The sequence below is a fragment of the Sebastes fasciatus genome, chromosome 5 (genome assembly GCF_043250625.1).
Source record: "Sebastes fasciatus isolate fSebFas1 chromosome 5, fSebFas1.pri, whole genome shotgun sequence".
Taxonomy (NCBI): domain Eukaryota; kingdom Metazoa; phylum Chordata; class Actinopteri; order Perciformes; family Sebastidae; genus Sebastes; species Sebastes fasciatus.
Window position 1 is genome coordinate 2,644,195 of NC_133799.1, and position 14,365 is coordinate 2,658,559.

The 14,365-nt window shown below is 41.5% G+C and overlaps 2 protein-coding genes across 2 annotated transcripts; both read right to left on the bottom strand.

The window, feature by feature from the left end:
- Positions 1–133: 133 nt before the first annotated feature.
- LOC141768415 (5-hydroxytryptamine receptor 3A-like) lies at positions 134–9,530 on the bottom strand. The gene is made up of 9 exons (XM_074636708.1): positions 9,476–9,530; positions 8,597–8,760; positions 7,674–7,718; positions 7,431–7,537; positions 6,979–7,148; positions 5,311–5,474; positions 3,827–4,037; positions 3,128–3,313; positions 134–527 (listed from the first exon to the last, which is right to left on the bottom strand). The coding sequence occupies exons 1-9, from the start codon at positions 9,528–9,530 to the stop codon at positions 256–258; spliced, it is 1,374 nt and encodes a 457-aa protein (XP_074492809.1). The 3' UTR covers positions 134–255.
- Positions 9,531–11,558: 2,028 nt separating this feature from the next.
- Positions 11,559–14,006, bottom strand: LOC141767344 (receptor-transporting protein 3-like). The gene is made up of 2 exons (XM_074634540.1): positions 13,785–14,006; positions 11,559–12,084 (listed from the first exon to the last, which is right to left on the bottom strand). Exons 1-2 carry the CDS (start codon positions 13,931–13,933, stop codon positions 11,754–11,756), a joined length of 480 nt encoding a protein of 159 aa, XP_074490641.1. The 5' UTR covers positions 13,934–14,006; the 3' UTR covers positions 11,559–11,753.
- Between the last annotated feature and the right edge of the window lie 359 nt (positions 14,007–14,365).

Genomic DNA, 14,365 nt, shown 5'->3' on the forward strand with positions numbered 1-14,365 from the left:
TATTTAGTATACAATGGTTTCCTCCATTTTAGAATGGCACAATATAACACAAAAGGCTTAGAGCTACATCTATTTAATGTAGTAGAGTTAATTTAATGTCCAATAGTGATAATAGGACCATTTGTTATTATTAACAATAGTACAATAACTTTAGAGTATGTATAAATGTCTTGGCTCCAAACAAAACAATAAAAAAGATCATGTATTGAGTTACTAGCTACATAAATGGAGCCCCTTAAAACAGACAGCAGTTGTCTACTGACTGTATGCGTTGGACCAGATAATGATGATGGTAATGAAGCTGACTGTTACGAAGAGGATGTAGAAGCCGAACAGCAGGCGGTCTATGATGAAACCCACCTGGATCCACTCCTCCGAGCTCTGGCTTCTGCCCAGCTGCTGCTCCACCTGGAGGCGGATGGCTTGGAGGTCCTTACCCAGGCTCCTCAGCTCCTGAAGGGCCTTGCCCTCAACCGCTGGCCCACTCTCCTCTGGAAGCTGTGCCAACCCCGCCATGGGTTTCATGTCTAGTTTTCAAGGAAAAAAAGGTGTAAATTTAAAAGAAATGATCATTATTTACTCCTTCAATGCGGTGTATGTGTATAAACAATCATGTTGATCCATCTGATGTATTCAGTGGGCAACCTCGGGGTCTGAGAAGTGAAGCCGAAGTGCCTTAAACTTGCATTCTTTCTAACAGCCAGCAGGGGGCGACTCCTCTGGTTGCAAAAATAAGTCTGATTGTATAGAAGTCTATGAGAAAATGAGCCTACTTCTCACTTGATTTATTATCTCAGAGCATCTTTTGAAGTTATACTTTAGTATAGATTTCACAAATAACTAAATACTCAAATCTTTTGGCACATCAGCACCACATTATCATAAGTTTCAGGACCTTGAAAAGATTGTGTAAGAAACTGCGTTCATTCTGAAGAAAGAACCACAAAGGACCTGGGGGAAATTGCCCCTTTTGTGGAGGAGGAAATTACTTTTTTTCTCATAAAGTTATGACTTTATTCTAGGGATATTACGACTTCTTTTTCTTTAAATAGTATGACTTTATTCTCATTAAATTACGACTTTTTTCTCGTAATATTATGACTTTATTCTCAAAATCTCAAATTTTTTTCCCCCTCATTGTGGCCCTAATACAATCACTAGTTTCAAGTCTTCTTCAATACAGCATGATGTTCATTTAGTAAATTATGGTCACATTTAGAGTCAAATAGACCATAAAGCAGGGGATGATTTAGGGGCGGGGCTACCTTGTGATTGACAGGTCACTATTGTCTGGTCTGGGAGTTGTCTGTGTTTTCATTGTAGGGACCTGCCATTTCTGGTGGCAGAGACAGTGTCGCAGGATCCGTGAGGTATGCTACCATTGGCCGTGAGCCAAGCTCACTCTCCATTGGCCACTCTAACATTCACACCTAGGTGTGAAATTCACACAGAACAAAACCAGAGGAATTTCTTTGTTCCTCCTCTTTCCTCTTCATCTTCTCATCTTTCCTGACATGCGAGAGGTGAGCTGCTGCGCTCTTCCTGCTCTTCATCTCCTCACCTCCTGACCGGCTTGAGGTGAGCGGCTCTCAAGTCCAGAACTTGCAAAGCAGTTCTGCTTCTGATCTATGGTCTGTTAGGAAACAGACCTAGCAACACAAGGAACCAAAAATGCGGAAGACGCGAGCGCCTGCCTTCTCACAGTTAGCACCAAGCTAACCAATCTGCACAGCAAAGATGCCATTTTGATTTGGAACCACAACTTCAATACATGGAATCACAAACCCTGTTCTTCCATGGTAACGTACTGGGCTTACCTTAGCATTAGCAATCGCACAGGGCTGAGCAAGACTGTTCAACTTTGATTTCTAGATTGTACTGATATTGATTTGGTTTAATGTTATTCATTGAGTTTGACTGTGTTGATTTATCTGTATTTGATATCTGGGTAGGTGGCTTCGCCACATCTGATGTGTTTAGTTTATGCTTCACATAGACAAGGTCTTGCATGCAAACTAACCATCTTTTCTAACCCACTGCATATCTAACACACATAAAGATCACATACAGAAACTGTGAATTAGTTAAACATAAACATACAGCTTCAGATAATCTTAACCCCACATCACCCCTCTCTCTGTCCTTCTTGAGCACATGTGCTCAGAAGAACAAAGAGGTCACGTGATGACATGCTGGCGGCCATCTTTGATTCCGCCATCTTTGTAGTTTTACAGTGCTCACCATTTTGTTTGTAGGCCATACAGACATTTTGAGACAAGAACCCATCTTGTTCCACCCCCCCTCTCTCTCTCTCACACACACACACACACACACACACACACACACACACACACACATACACACACACACACACACACACACACACACACACACATACACACACACACACACACACACACACACACACACACACACACTGTGTTTGGTTTGTTTAGTTTAGTTATTTAGTTAGATTAATATTGTGTTTCAAACCTTTATTATCTTGTAAATAAATGTTTGTGGAATATACATGCTGGTCTCTTTAATGTTGCACAAGAGTGAATAATGCCAACCTCTGCTATGTCAAGAACTCCGATATCCTTCAACCTTTACTATCTATTTTGGTTATAGTTATTAATTTAATTATTAATCAATGTTCCAAATTGATAGTTTAGCATACAGTATATAATGAGACTATATTAACGTTTTGGTCATTGGTCCCTGATCCCAGGGTGGTGCCCCGTTTATTATTAATGTTTATTGATAATCTTTATTAATATTAATAATTCTATAATTATTTATTAATTATTTTGCTAATAACCAAAACCTATACAGTAGAATCCCTACATCATCTTACAACTTTAACCCTTTCACAATGTGTTTTCAGTTCACGGAAGTTAATTATAACCTTTTTGGTCGCCCCTAAAAATGTCTTATTCAGCATTCGGTTGTCACTTCTGGCTGCAAAAAAACAAGATGACGATGGCCAAAAAACAAGATGGCCAAATGCCAAACTCTAAGCTTCAAAACGGCAGTCCACAAACCAATGGGTGACGTCATGGTGACTATTTCCACTTCTTACATATAGTCTATGGATTTACTCTACTGTATATTCATATTTAACTACCTGAATCCCTCGGTTCTTTAGTCTTCAGAGGCATGAAAACGAGACGACCCAGAATTTGCAGAACAAGCACTCGGATCCATTGTGGGACGGGAGAGAAGTCGGCGGAGCCACACAGCAGGTTGGTGATGAAGATAGTCTCCAGTAGACTGGTCACCATCAGAGCCAGGCAGAGAGAGAAGAACACATCTGACAGAGAGAGACAGGAGAAAGGTCTGCACTGTCACAATGTGTTTTACTATTTACTGTATCTTCAACGGGCGGACAGCTGGTCAATAATGAAAACCTCTGTGTCCTCCTTCTGGAGATGCATATGTAAATCACACGCAAATCTGAACATAGTTTGCCCACAGTATCTATTTATGGAGTGAGGCATGGAAATCAAAGTTGCAGCCAATTTTAACACTTGTCCACACTACCTGCCTCTTTAAATATAATGGCAAAAGGTTGACTGAGGACCACAGATCCACATCTCCCCTGCAGGCTGAAATTAACTGAACAGGTGAAATGAATGAAGGAAGATAGCTTTTCAGCCAAAGAGCAGTTTGTTTAAGATACTGTACATTGGCTTTGCTAATGACATAGTTCTCTCATTCGTTGATTTGTGTACAATAGTGTCAAGAGAGAAGGCTAAAACAAGATACAGACGCAGCGTGTTTCAGTAAATACAGAGAACCTTTGCCGAGTCTGAATAACACTGACTCATGAGCGGTATGGTGTTTCCGGTGATAGGCAGCAGGTCGTTCATGATGAGCAGGAAGACGGTGTAGCCCAGGATGAGGGTCATCTTGAAGGAGGAACGGTCCACATTCTGGGGAGGCAGCAGGAAGCTGAAGAGGTCCACTGTGATGAGGAAGCAGCTGGGGATCAGGAGGTTCACCACATAGAGGGTAGGCCGGCGCCTCACTCTGATCTGCAGAGGGAAGAAACAAAACACACTCGGTCCACCAACACGTTCTCATCCCAACTCGTCACATAATGCTTTGTCAGACCTCTCGGTGTCACTTTTCGGCCGCAATAAACACGTGCTTAATGTTGTGAATTAAACAAAAACACTTGCTTAAGTTCAGGCGACAAAACCTCTTAGTTAGGTTTAGGACAGAACAACATGGTTGGCCTTAAAACTACTATGTTTGTACAGTGAAAATAACACGAACAGCTGATTGTAACGTGAAAGTGAAACAACACACGGGACACGAACAGCGGTCTCTTGGAAGCCTTGTGTTTGTTAGACCCATCCACCACCTGTCCACCCGCCCGCTGTGTCTCTTTCGCGTTCTAAACTACGACACCACAGCACTTTCGCTGTGCTTTTACTGGTTTACATTGTAGTTAATGGGACTGTTTGTAACTTTTTAAGCGTATAGATGTAGCGGGTCGGCACACATGCACGCTCGCATAGGCGCGTTCGCGTGTAGCCGCTGTCTCTCCTCCTCTGCCTGCTCGCCTTCACTCAGACAGCGCGCGCGTTCTCGCTCAGCTCGCTCCACCTCTAAACGTGAACGCGCGCTCACTCCACACTGCAGAAGAGTTAGTTTAGCTCTGAGAATATCTAGTGAATAAATGAATAAATGCTGCAGCTCCTCCAGACCAACAGAGGTTTCCCGTGTCTTGTGAAGTAACGGGGCTCCGCAGAGATAAACGTTACCGTCTCGTTACCGACCGGGTGCCGGTGTCTCCCTGCTCTCTCCGGCTGTGGGCGGAGAGAGCAGGGAGACACGCTGAAGAGCCCCGCTGCCTCAGCCTGCACTGAGACAGGAAAAGCCAACACTAGGATCAGATCTAAATCATGTTCATGGAGAGACCTTCGTCTGGTCAGCTAACATTACTGCCAAGCAGCTGAAATATAGAGTGATATTGTGCTTTTAGCTGACGTGTGTCGCCTCACTGTTTTGAGCGATGCTCGTTCATGTCTATTTAGAGCGAGCAAGCGCGAGCCCGACGCTGACTTTCATTGATTTCACGGCCACAGGTGTCGCTGTTAACAAGCATTTCTGAAAGGTACAAATAGTCCCTTTAAGGATTTGAATAGGACTGATATTTCTAAATGTGTTGGATAAATCGCAAGTCAAGCGTTACGGATAGAATGATAAAGTAATATAAGAAATTTCACAACAAATGCTTTCTTGCTTCCAACCCAAATATACACTCTATTACTCTATACACTTTACAGACTCTCAACCTACATGAAATTTAAGCTCATCAATGTAAAAACCATCTTCAACTCCCTCGGTGTATTTGTGGGAGGTGATATCCAGCAGCTGCCACTCCCCCATGGTGGTCATCACACTCTTAGAGTGCTCTGTGATGTCATCGGCATGCTTCCCCAGGAAAATCTTTATGTCCATCGCTGGGAGGGAGAAGAACAGTTAAATATATAATCCTGTAAAGTCAAGGCCACATTACTATCCACATTACACAAATATAGGAATTCAATTTGTTTTAACCAGTTATTTTTAACGCAAATTGGGAGCAAGAGTGCAGATACTGGTATCATATGAAACTAGTAACCTTAAGAAATCCATTGGTATCAACAATGTCATACTAGCTTGTCACGAAGGAGGTTAAATAACACTCCCAACCTGTGCTAAATTTTGGCGAAGAAAAACTGCCATGGCTGTTTGAAAGTGGTCCCTTGACCTCTGACCTCAAGATGTGTGAATGAAAATGGGTTCTATGGGTACCCACGAGTCTCCCCTTTACAGACATGCCCACTTTATGATAATCACATGCAGTTTGGGGCAAGTCATAGTCAAGTCAGCACACTGACACACTGACAGCTGTTGTTGCCTGTTGGGCTGCAGTTTGCCATGTTATGATTGGAGCATATTTTGTGGATATTTTTCTGACTTTTTTTCGGACATTATTCTTATTTTTTTTGGACATTTTTCAGATATTTTTCAGACATTTGTTTTACTTTTTTCGGAAATTTGTTGGACATTTGTCAGACATTTTTTTTTACTTTTTTTCGGACAATTGTCGGAGATTTGTCTGACATTTGTTGGATATTTGTCGTACTTTTTTTGGACATATTTCGGACATTTTTTAAAAAGTTTTTTTCATATATTTGACGGACATTTTTCAGACTTTTTAAATATTTTTAGGAATTTTTCTTTACTTTTTTCGGATTTTTTTCAACTTTTTTCTGACTTTTTTTTTTTTGGTATTTTTTTAAAAACTTTTTTTCAGACATGCTAAATCTTTATGCTAAATACAGTACCTGTGAGGGTTTCTGGACAATATCTGTCATTGTTTTATGTTATTAATGGATTATCGATTATAGATATATATATATATACATTTGCGTAAAGCAAGCATATTTGTCCACTCCCATGTTGATAAAAGTATTAAATAGCCTACTTTTTGCAATTAATCGCGATTAAATATTTTAATCGATTGACAGCCCTAATAGGAATTCATACTTTCACAAAATTAGTCTGTTGTCTGTCACAAGCTCGTCACTGTAAACTAACTAGAAGTGCAATAGCTATTCCTCCCTCCCACATGTTCATTAATCATCCCAACTGTGAGGTCACAAGGTCACTCCATTTTCAATCATGGTGCATCAACAATGAAACATTGTCCAGCACACATATACAAAACACACAGTATTCTTGTTACAGTATAACTTTGGGTTACTTCACAGCAAACACACTTTATTAAATACATTGTTTAAGAGTTTCTTTTGTCTTTTGGTAAGTGGCCAAACTTTTAGGTGTCCCTAAATAGAAGCTTAACATGCATTATTTCTTACTTACTGCCTCTCACATTCACATTTCTTGGACGTTTTTGTCAAAACCGGCATACAGAAGTCTTTAAAGACAGGAAATGAGACGTTTGATGAAGTGCCTTACCAAAGTGGATGTAGGAGTTGAATGTGAAAGTGCAGTTCTGTATATCGAAGGGGAAGGTGTAGATATCGAGGTTACAGGAGCTGACAACTTTGACTGGATGAGAATCGTGCACACTGCCATCGTTATACACGTACATATACGGGACAGAGGGGGCCGTGTTTTCATCCATACTGCAAGACAGGAACAAGCAGAGGAGTTTAGATGTGTCACCACTTTCCTATTGTCATCAAATCCCATGAAAAGACAACGAAAAATTAAACAACAGCAACAAATTGATCGTTCTAAGAAGTATTGCTTGTTTAGCCAAAACCTGAAAACACATAAATGAGTCACCTCGTTGTGTGACGTCTTCCTTCATTACAACAAACCCGGGCACTGCAGTTTATATGATGTCAATCTCACATCAAACTTTGCATCTTTAACATGGTTTATATATACGTATGTATACTCACAATTCGTTGATCACAATATCTGGCACCCAAAACTTTTTTACGGGAAGAGAGATCCTGCTGGTGCCGCACTGGACTGGGTCCCAGCTGATAAACTCGTTCATCCACCACTAAAACAAGAAAACTGGTGTCAGTGCACAGAGCAGGTGGTATAAGTAATAATCACATCATTCACAAAAAATAATCCCACAATTATCCCAACATCACTGACTGAGAAATATGATGGTGGATGATTGCAGTACATACATAATGTAGCCAAAGGTAAGTTGACAACAGTTGAGCCTTTTCATCCTAGAAGACAAGAAGAAAAACAGTGACAGAAGGGGAGCGTTTCTTGTGACTTATTATTTATTAAATATATAATATTAAAGGGACTGTTTGTAACTTTTTAAGCGTATAAATGTAGCGGGTCGACACACATGCTGCTCGCATATGCGCGTTCGCGTGTAGCCGCTGTACCCTCCTCCTCTGCCTGCTCGCCTTCACTCAGACAGCGCGCGCGTTCTCGCTCAGCTCGCTCCACCTCTAGACGTGAACGCGCGCTCACTCCACACTGCAGAAGAGTTAGTTTAGCTCTGAGAATATCTAGTGAATGTACAGTGGACGTTTGGGCAGAAATAACTGCTGCAGCTCTTCCAGACCAACAGAGGTTTTCCGTGTCTTGTGATGTGACGGGACTCTCCAGAGAGAAACGTTACCGTCTCGTTACCGACCGGGTGCCGGTGTCTCCCTGCTCTCTCCGGCTGCTGGCGGAGAGAGCAGGGAGACACGCTGCAGAGCCCCACTGCCTCAGCCTGCACTTAGGCAGGAAAAGCCAACACTAGGATCAGATCTAAATCATGTTCATGGAGAGACCTTGGTCTGGTCAGCTAACATTACTGCCAAGCAGCTGAAATATAGAGTGATATTGTGGTTTTAGCTGACGTGTGTCGCCTCACTGTTTTGAGCGATGCTCGTTCAGGTATATTTAGAGCGAGAGCCCGACGCTGACTTTCGTTGATTTCACAGCCAGAGGTGTCGCTGTTAACAAGCATTTCTGAAAGTTACAAATAGTCCCTTTAAATGATAAATTTATAAAGCTCCTCCTGGTGTAGAAATTACTTGTTGTTAGTGATTTCCCTATGGCACAATACACACGCAGTATACGGTATAATGCTGCTGAAACATACCACTCCTAGTATCCCGTACAAGGTGAAGAATATGCTGACGTTGGTGGGGGTTGTCATGTTCATGACGGGTCGTATGGCGCTCAGGTTAAAGACTGGAGTCAGAGCCTCCAGCAGGGCGGGTTGGGTCGGCTGAGAGCAGTTCACCTCGATGGCACTGCACGCAGCTGACGAGAAGATTAAAAAACAAAAATGTCATAGGGTTAGGGTTAGTTAGTCATAATTATTATCAATAAAACAGCAGACCTGCAACTAAGGGACTGTCTCAGCTTTAGTTCCCAATAATCACCAGGATTTCAATTCATTTATTTCCAATTGAATGCAGAATACAAAGGGTTTTAAATCGTCTGGTATTTGGCTTACATACATTATACATTGTATAATTGTACATGCAGTACCCATTATCCTGCACTTTTTCATTCTATGCAACCTTGGTGTTTTTGTTTTGAGTAAAACATTTGATGCCTAATGCTCAATATTGTGCTTACTATAAGCTTACCTGGTATAAGGATGATAAACATGACCACAGTGGGCCTGACTGATGGAGGGAGACACTAGAATAAAACAATTACAATAACCGTGTCAATTTAAGCAACTAAAACATTAAAACAATTAATTATTAATTATTTAAGAAAAGGTTATCAGTTACAGAGAAGATGCCTTGGAAATAACACTTCATAACAGACAAGGAGAAGATACTTTACCTTCAGCGTAGTACCCTTTGGTGTCATGATGTCACGAGTGAAATCTTTATCTTGCTACAGATGAAAGTAGTTTCTTCTGGAGAGCACACAGAATAATCATCATAGTTGTCAATGAACAGGAGAGTCGTCTATCCATAAATAACCATTGCCAGACAGCAAAGACCTACCCACCACTTACCTGGCACACTCACTCTTGCAAGACTAAATTCAGCCTCAGTGGCTAAGATATACATAGTGCCAGTGTGGCGTGATGTGGACAAACCCCTGGCAAATGATGTGGGAAATGGAAAACTCTGCACGGCAGCTTCTTTCCCTGTCGGTGGTTTCATACAAAGCGAAGAGAAGCCACAGTTAATGTTTTGTACCGCAGTGTGTGACTTCCAGATGGTGAAGACTGACCACAGCGGCATCAGCGTCACACCTGCACGCAAATAAACAGTGGATGGCCTTTGAGAAACATGTGTCCTCTGGTGTCCTACCAAAACCTCCAGCTAACCAACCTCTTTGCATTTTATATGAATGTGAAAATGAACCAGGTTGCACAACTTTGCTCCAACACACAATGCTTCTGCAAACCTTTCTTTATATTATATTAGTTGCTGTTCAACAATGTGGTACTCTAACGAACATAGTGTTGGCTATATGTACAGAAATAGTCAATGTAAGCCTCGTACATTGAAAATATATCTATTATGAAGGACACTGTTGAATTTGTAGAAACCTTGAGGAGTGATGGTCCCAGGGCTTGCTCTAGTCCTTTTAGTGCCCTAAGCCCCGACCCCCCAGAACCCTAACCCATACCCCCGTAAACCACAACACACATTAGACATCACAATGGTTTAAATAACTGTATTTATTATAATATGAATAAAGAATTGGTGCTTGATATTTTGGACTTAAAAGTGTTTAATCAGTTTCACTACAATTTATACTTTTATTAACAAATAAGTGTGGCCAGGCAGATGAAAAAGTGTGAGAAAGAGAGACATTTCTTTCTTTCTTTCTTTTTTTCTTTCTTTCTTTCTTTCTTACTTCATTCTCAATGCAGAAAATGAGAAAGGGCGCCCACCGTCATTTTTTAAATTTTTAATATTTAAAGGGACTGTTTGTAACTTTTTAAGCGTATAAATATAGCGGGTCGGCACACATGCGCGTTCGCATATGCGCGCTCGCGTGTGGCCGGAGCCTCGTCTCCGCTGCCTGCTCTCCTTCACTCAGACAGCGCGCGCGTCCTCGCTGTCTCGCTCCACCTCTACTAGACGTGAACGCGCGCTCACTCCACACTGCAGCAGAGTTAGTTTAGCTCTGAGAATATCTAGTGAATGTACAGTGGACGTTTGTGCAGAAATAACTGCTGCAGCTCCTCCAGACCAACAGAGATTTCCCGTGTCTTGTGAAGTGACGGGGCTCCTCAACGAGTTACGTTATCGTCTCGTTACCGACCGGGTGCCGGTGTCTTCGGCTGCCGGCTGCGGTCGGGAGACGATAACGTAACTCGTTGGGGAGCCCCGCTGCTGAAGCCTGCGCTAAGCAGGAAAAGCCAACACTAGGATCAGCATTGATTCATGGAGAGACCTTCGTCTGGTCAGCTAACATCACTGCCAAGCAGCTGAAATATAGAGTGATATTGTGCTTTTAGCTGACGTGTGTCGCCTCACTGTTTTGAGCGATGCTCGTTCATGTCTATGTAGACCGAGCAAGCGCGAGCTCGACGCTGACTTTCGTTGATTTCAAGGCCACAGGTGTCGCTCTTAAGAAGCATTTCTGAATCTTGCAAGTAGTCCCTTTAATTCTTTTTAGCGGGTGACCGGCGCCCTCCAGAAGGTATCGCCCTCGGCGACCACCTATATGGCCTATGCCTTAAGCCAGTCTTGGGTGTTCCTGTCAGTCACATGCAGGTGTGGGTGACACTCTTTCTTCATTTATTCTGATGTGTGCTATAGACACTTTACCACCTATCTGATAGCATGCATAAAAAAGAAGAAACCTACTGTATGCATTACATCCTTTTTTCTAAAATTCCTACCTGCACATGTCCAAATATTATATTTGATATTTAAGTATTGTACTCATTACAGATCAATTTACCATAGTGACTCCGTTATACATAGTTTAAGTGTCAAAATGAATTGACAGGCCTTCATCCTCTCATTTAGTACCATATTTACACATTAAATAATGAATAAATCAGACTACTTTTTTTGAAAACAGAAAATATCCACACTTCAAATCACAAAGACATAGATAGACATAGACACAGATTATTGTTTGCATAAGCTTTATTTATCGATCATATTTCTGATCGTACCAGCAAGAATAAATATGAAAGCTTACATGCACTTGACTATTCAGAATGACTTATTCAATAAATGCTTTGCTATTATGAGTAAAAGACAGAGATAAATATTATTATTCTTTTAAATTAACAGAGAGGCTGGCTTAAAAGCAACACGAGCTCAGTTCTGAGTACAGATGCCTGCCAAACAGGCCTCACAATGAGCAGGCTCATGGGGACTTTTGACATCCAGGCTCACAAAAGGCCGGTGTGGTTTGCCCAGGTCTTCATGGTAGCATTTGATTCTGATCTTCTCCACCAGATTCTCCAGGAGGATGTCGATGTTCTCGGAGGTGATGCTGGGCTTCTCCATCGGAGCGTCGCTGCACATCTTGCAGTTCTGACGGAAGGCCCTCACCTTGACCACGCCGTTCCCGTCCATCAAGCGCATGTGGAAGACCACCATCACCCGGTTGGAAGGCCAGCTTCTTCCACACTTGGTGCATTTGAACCTTGAAAATCACAGAGGACCCAAGTTAAAGAAAGTCTGAACTGGCCCTTTAAATTATACTCTTTCTCTGCTGTTCAGGTGTTGCCAGTCAGCCGGTTCTCATTCCCATCCAGCTTCGGCATTAGGGGCGGGCCATGGGGGTCCAAGCCCGTCCAAAAAGGTCACCGTGCCCCCTCAGCTGAATTCTCTCCTGACAAAAAACTAAACTGAAATAACAGCTAAGCTATAAGTAAAATTAAGTAATTCAGTTTGGTAATGGAAGGACTTAACACTGCAATGCAAAATAAAGCACAAAACAGTGATAGTTTTGCATTTAGGAAACAACTAGGACATGTACTTGGGCTTGATTACATTGTTTTCTATTGGAGTGTCCTAACTGGCTGCGAGCAACACAACGCTGCACAGCGCGGCATGACGTTTTTACTGAACTTCTATCGGATACCTTGTTCCTATTTTTTCCTGTCACTCCTATTGAGAGGAACGGCTGATTAGTTTAGATAAAATGAGCCGAGAAAACCGGGTCAGTTGTCCTGGATGTAAATGAAAATATTAACTTGATTACTGACACTTTCAGCACAGGCATTGACGCTCGCCGTTATATGTAATAAAGTTCACTAGTGAAACTTTATTACGAGCTACCTGTCAAAAAATATAACAGCCACCTCAGTTATGGTTCAAATAAAACACGAACACACAGCGCAAAGAGACAACTATGGAAACTCTGGGAAATATGAACCGTCACGACAATATTTCAGTAAGAAGCCTTTATTAACTTAAATTATAGTTCTGAAGAAATCAGTCAGACTGTTAGATTAATGTGTTGTTTAACTGCCTGTTTATCTCGGCACCTATGTGTCTGCACATTTGGACCCTGGCATGAGCAAGACGCAGGACGGGCCTGAGGAGTTATCTGTTGCCCACAGTACCTCCTCGTTTCAAAACAGAGACCATATAAGGTGGCAGCTGGCTGGAGAAGATCACTAGATAACAACCTACTTGCTCTCTGCTATATCGTATGTTATTTCCAGTAAATATCACAAATAAACGTGTGTTTTCTGATAAAAAAAAAAGTACGAACGTAGGAAGATAACAAGGCTTTCATCCAGGAGACCGCTGTTCGTGTCCTGTGTGTGAAGTTTCACTTTCACGTTACAATCAGCTGTTCCTTTGTGTCCCGTGTTCACAACGTTCAGCTTAATTTTCACTTTACAAACATGGTAGTCCAACCATTTAATTTTTTTCCTAAACCTAAGTGGTTTTGTTGCCTTAACCTAAAGACACCAAAGGGCGTGACAAAGCGGCAGTATGTGACGAGTTTGGATGAGAACGGGTTGAACAAGTCTAAAACCTATAGCCTAACCTATTTGTATTTTAAAAATAAAAATTAAGATATTTATTTTCATAAATAACTTTATTTATTATATTATAAATAAACAATTGGTCCCTGATATTGTTGGCTTAAAAAGTGTTTAGTCAGTTTCACTACAACGACAGTTATAAAGGGTGGAAAATTTCTTTCTTTCATTCTTTATTTCTTTATTCATTTTTTACCTCAATGCAGAAAATGAGGAAGGGCATTTTTTAATAAAAACCTTAATAAACCAAATGCATCCACTAAAATGTAATTGATATTAACCTAAAGTATACCAAGCTGTATATACACAACACCTACAGTGACTAACACTGGTCCGGCACACTGACCTTGCACATGAGTTCCTGATGTACTTCTGCCAGCCCGGGTTCGGGCTGTTAGGCACAAGACTTTCATCAAACTCCAGACGCCAGGAGTCTCTTTGTTTAAGATCATTTGTTTTCGTCAGGAAGATTTGCGTCCACTCCGGCTGTGCCATCCTGTCAGTGCCAGTGGTGCCCGTGGCTGAAGATGAGACTAAACGATGACAGCTGATTTATACTGTACAAACAGCTGACGTGACCAGTAGGGAAAATGAAACTTAAAAGTGGAAACCTGGTTTCCTTAAGTTTCAGGTCTAGAATGGGGAACGACAAGCATGTTTTGATGGGGCAAAATTAAGCAAACACAAAATATTAATCATCCAATTACTGGATAGTGTAAATGAAGAGAAGGGAAATCCCATGTAATAGAAGTAACTGATTTGTGCACGTTTGGGTGTCTTATGATTATCTTGCACTCACTAGTGAAGGACTTCAAGAGAAATGAAACTGAAGCGTTCCCTTGTTGTATTCATGCAACACTGCCACTTGCTGGTGTTATGCTGCATTGTCTTCTATGCATGTATGTACAATATCCCATTTTATGAAAA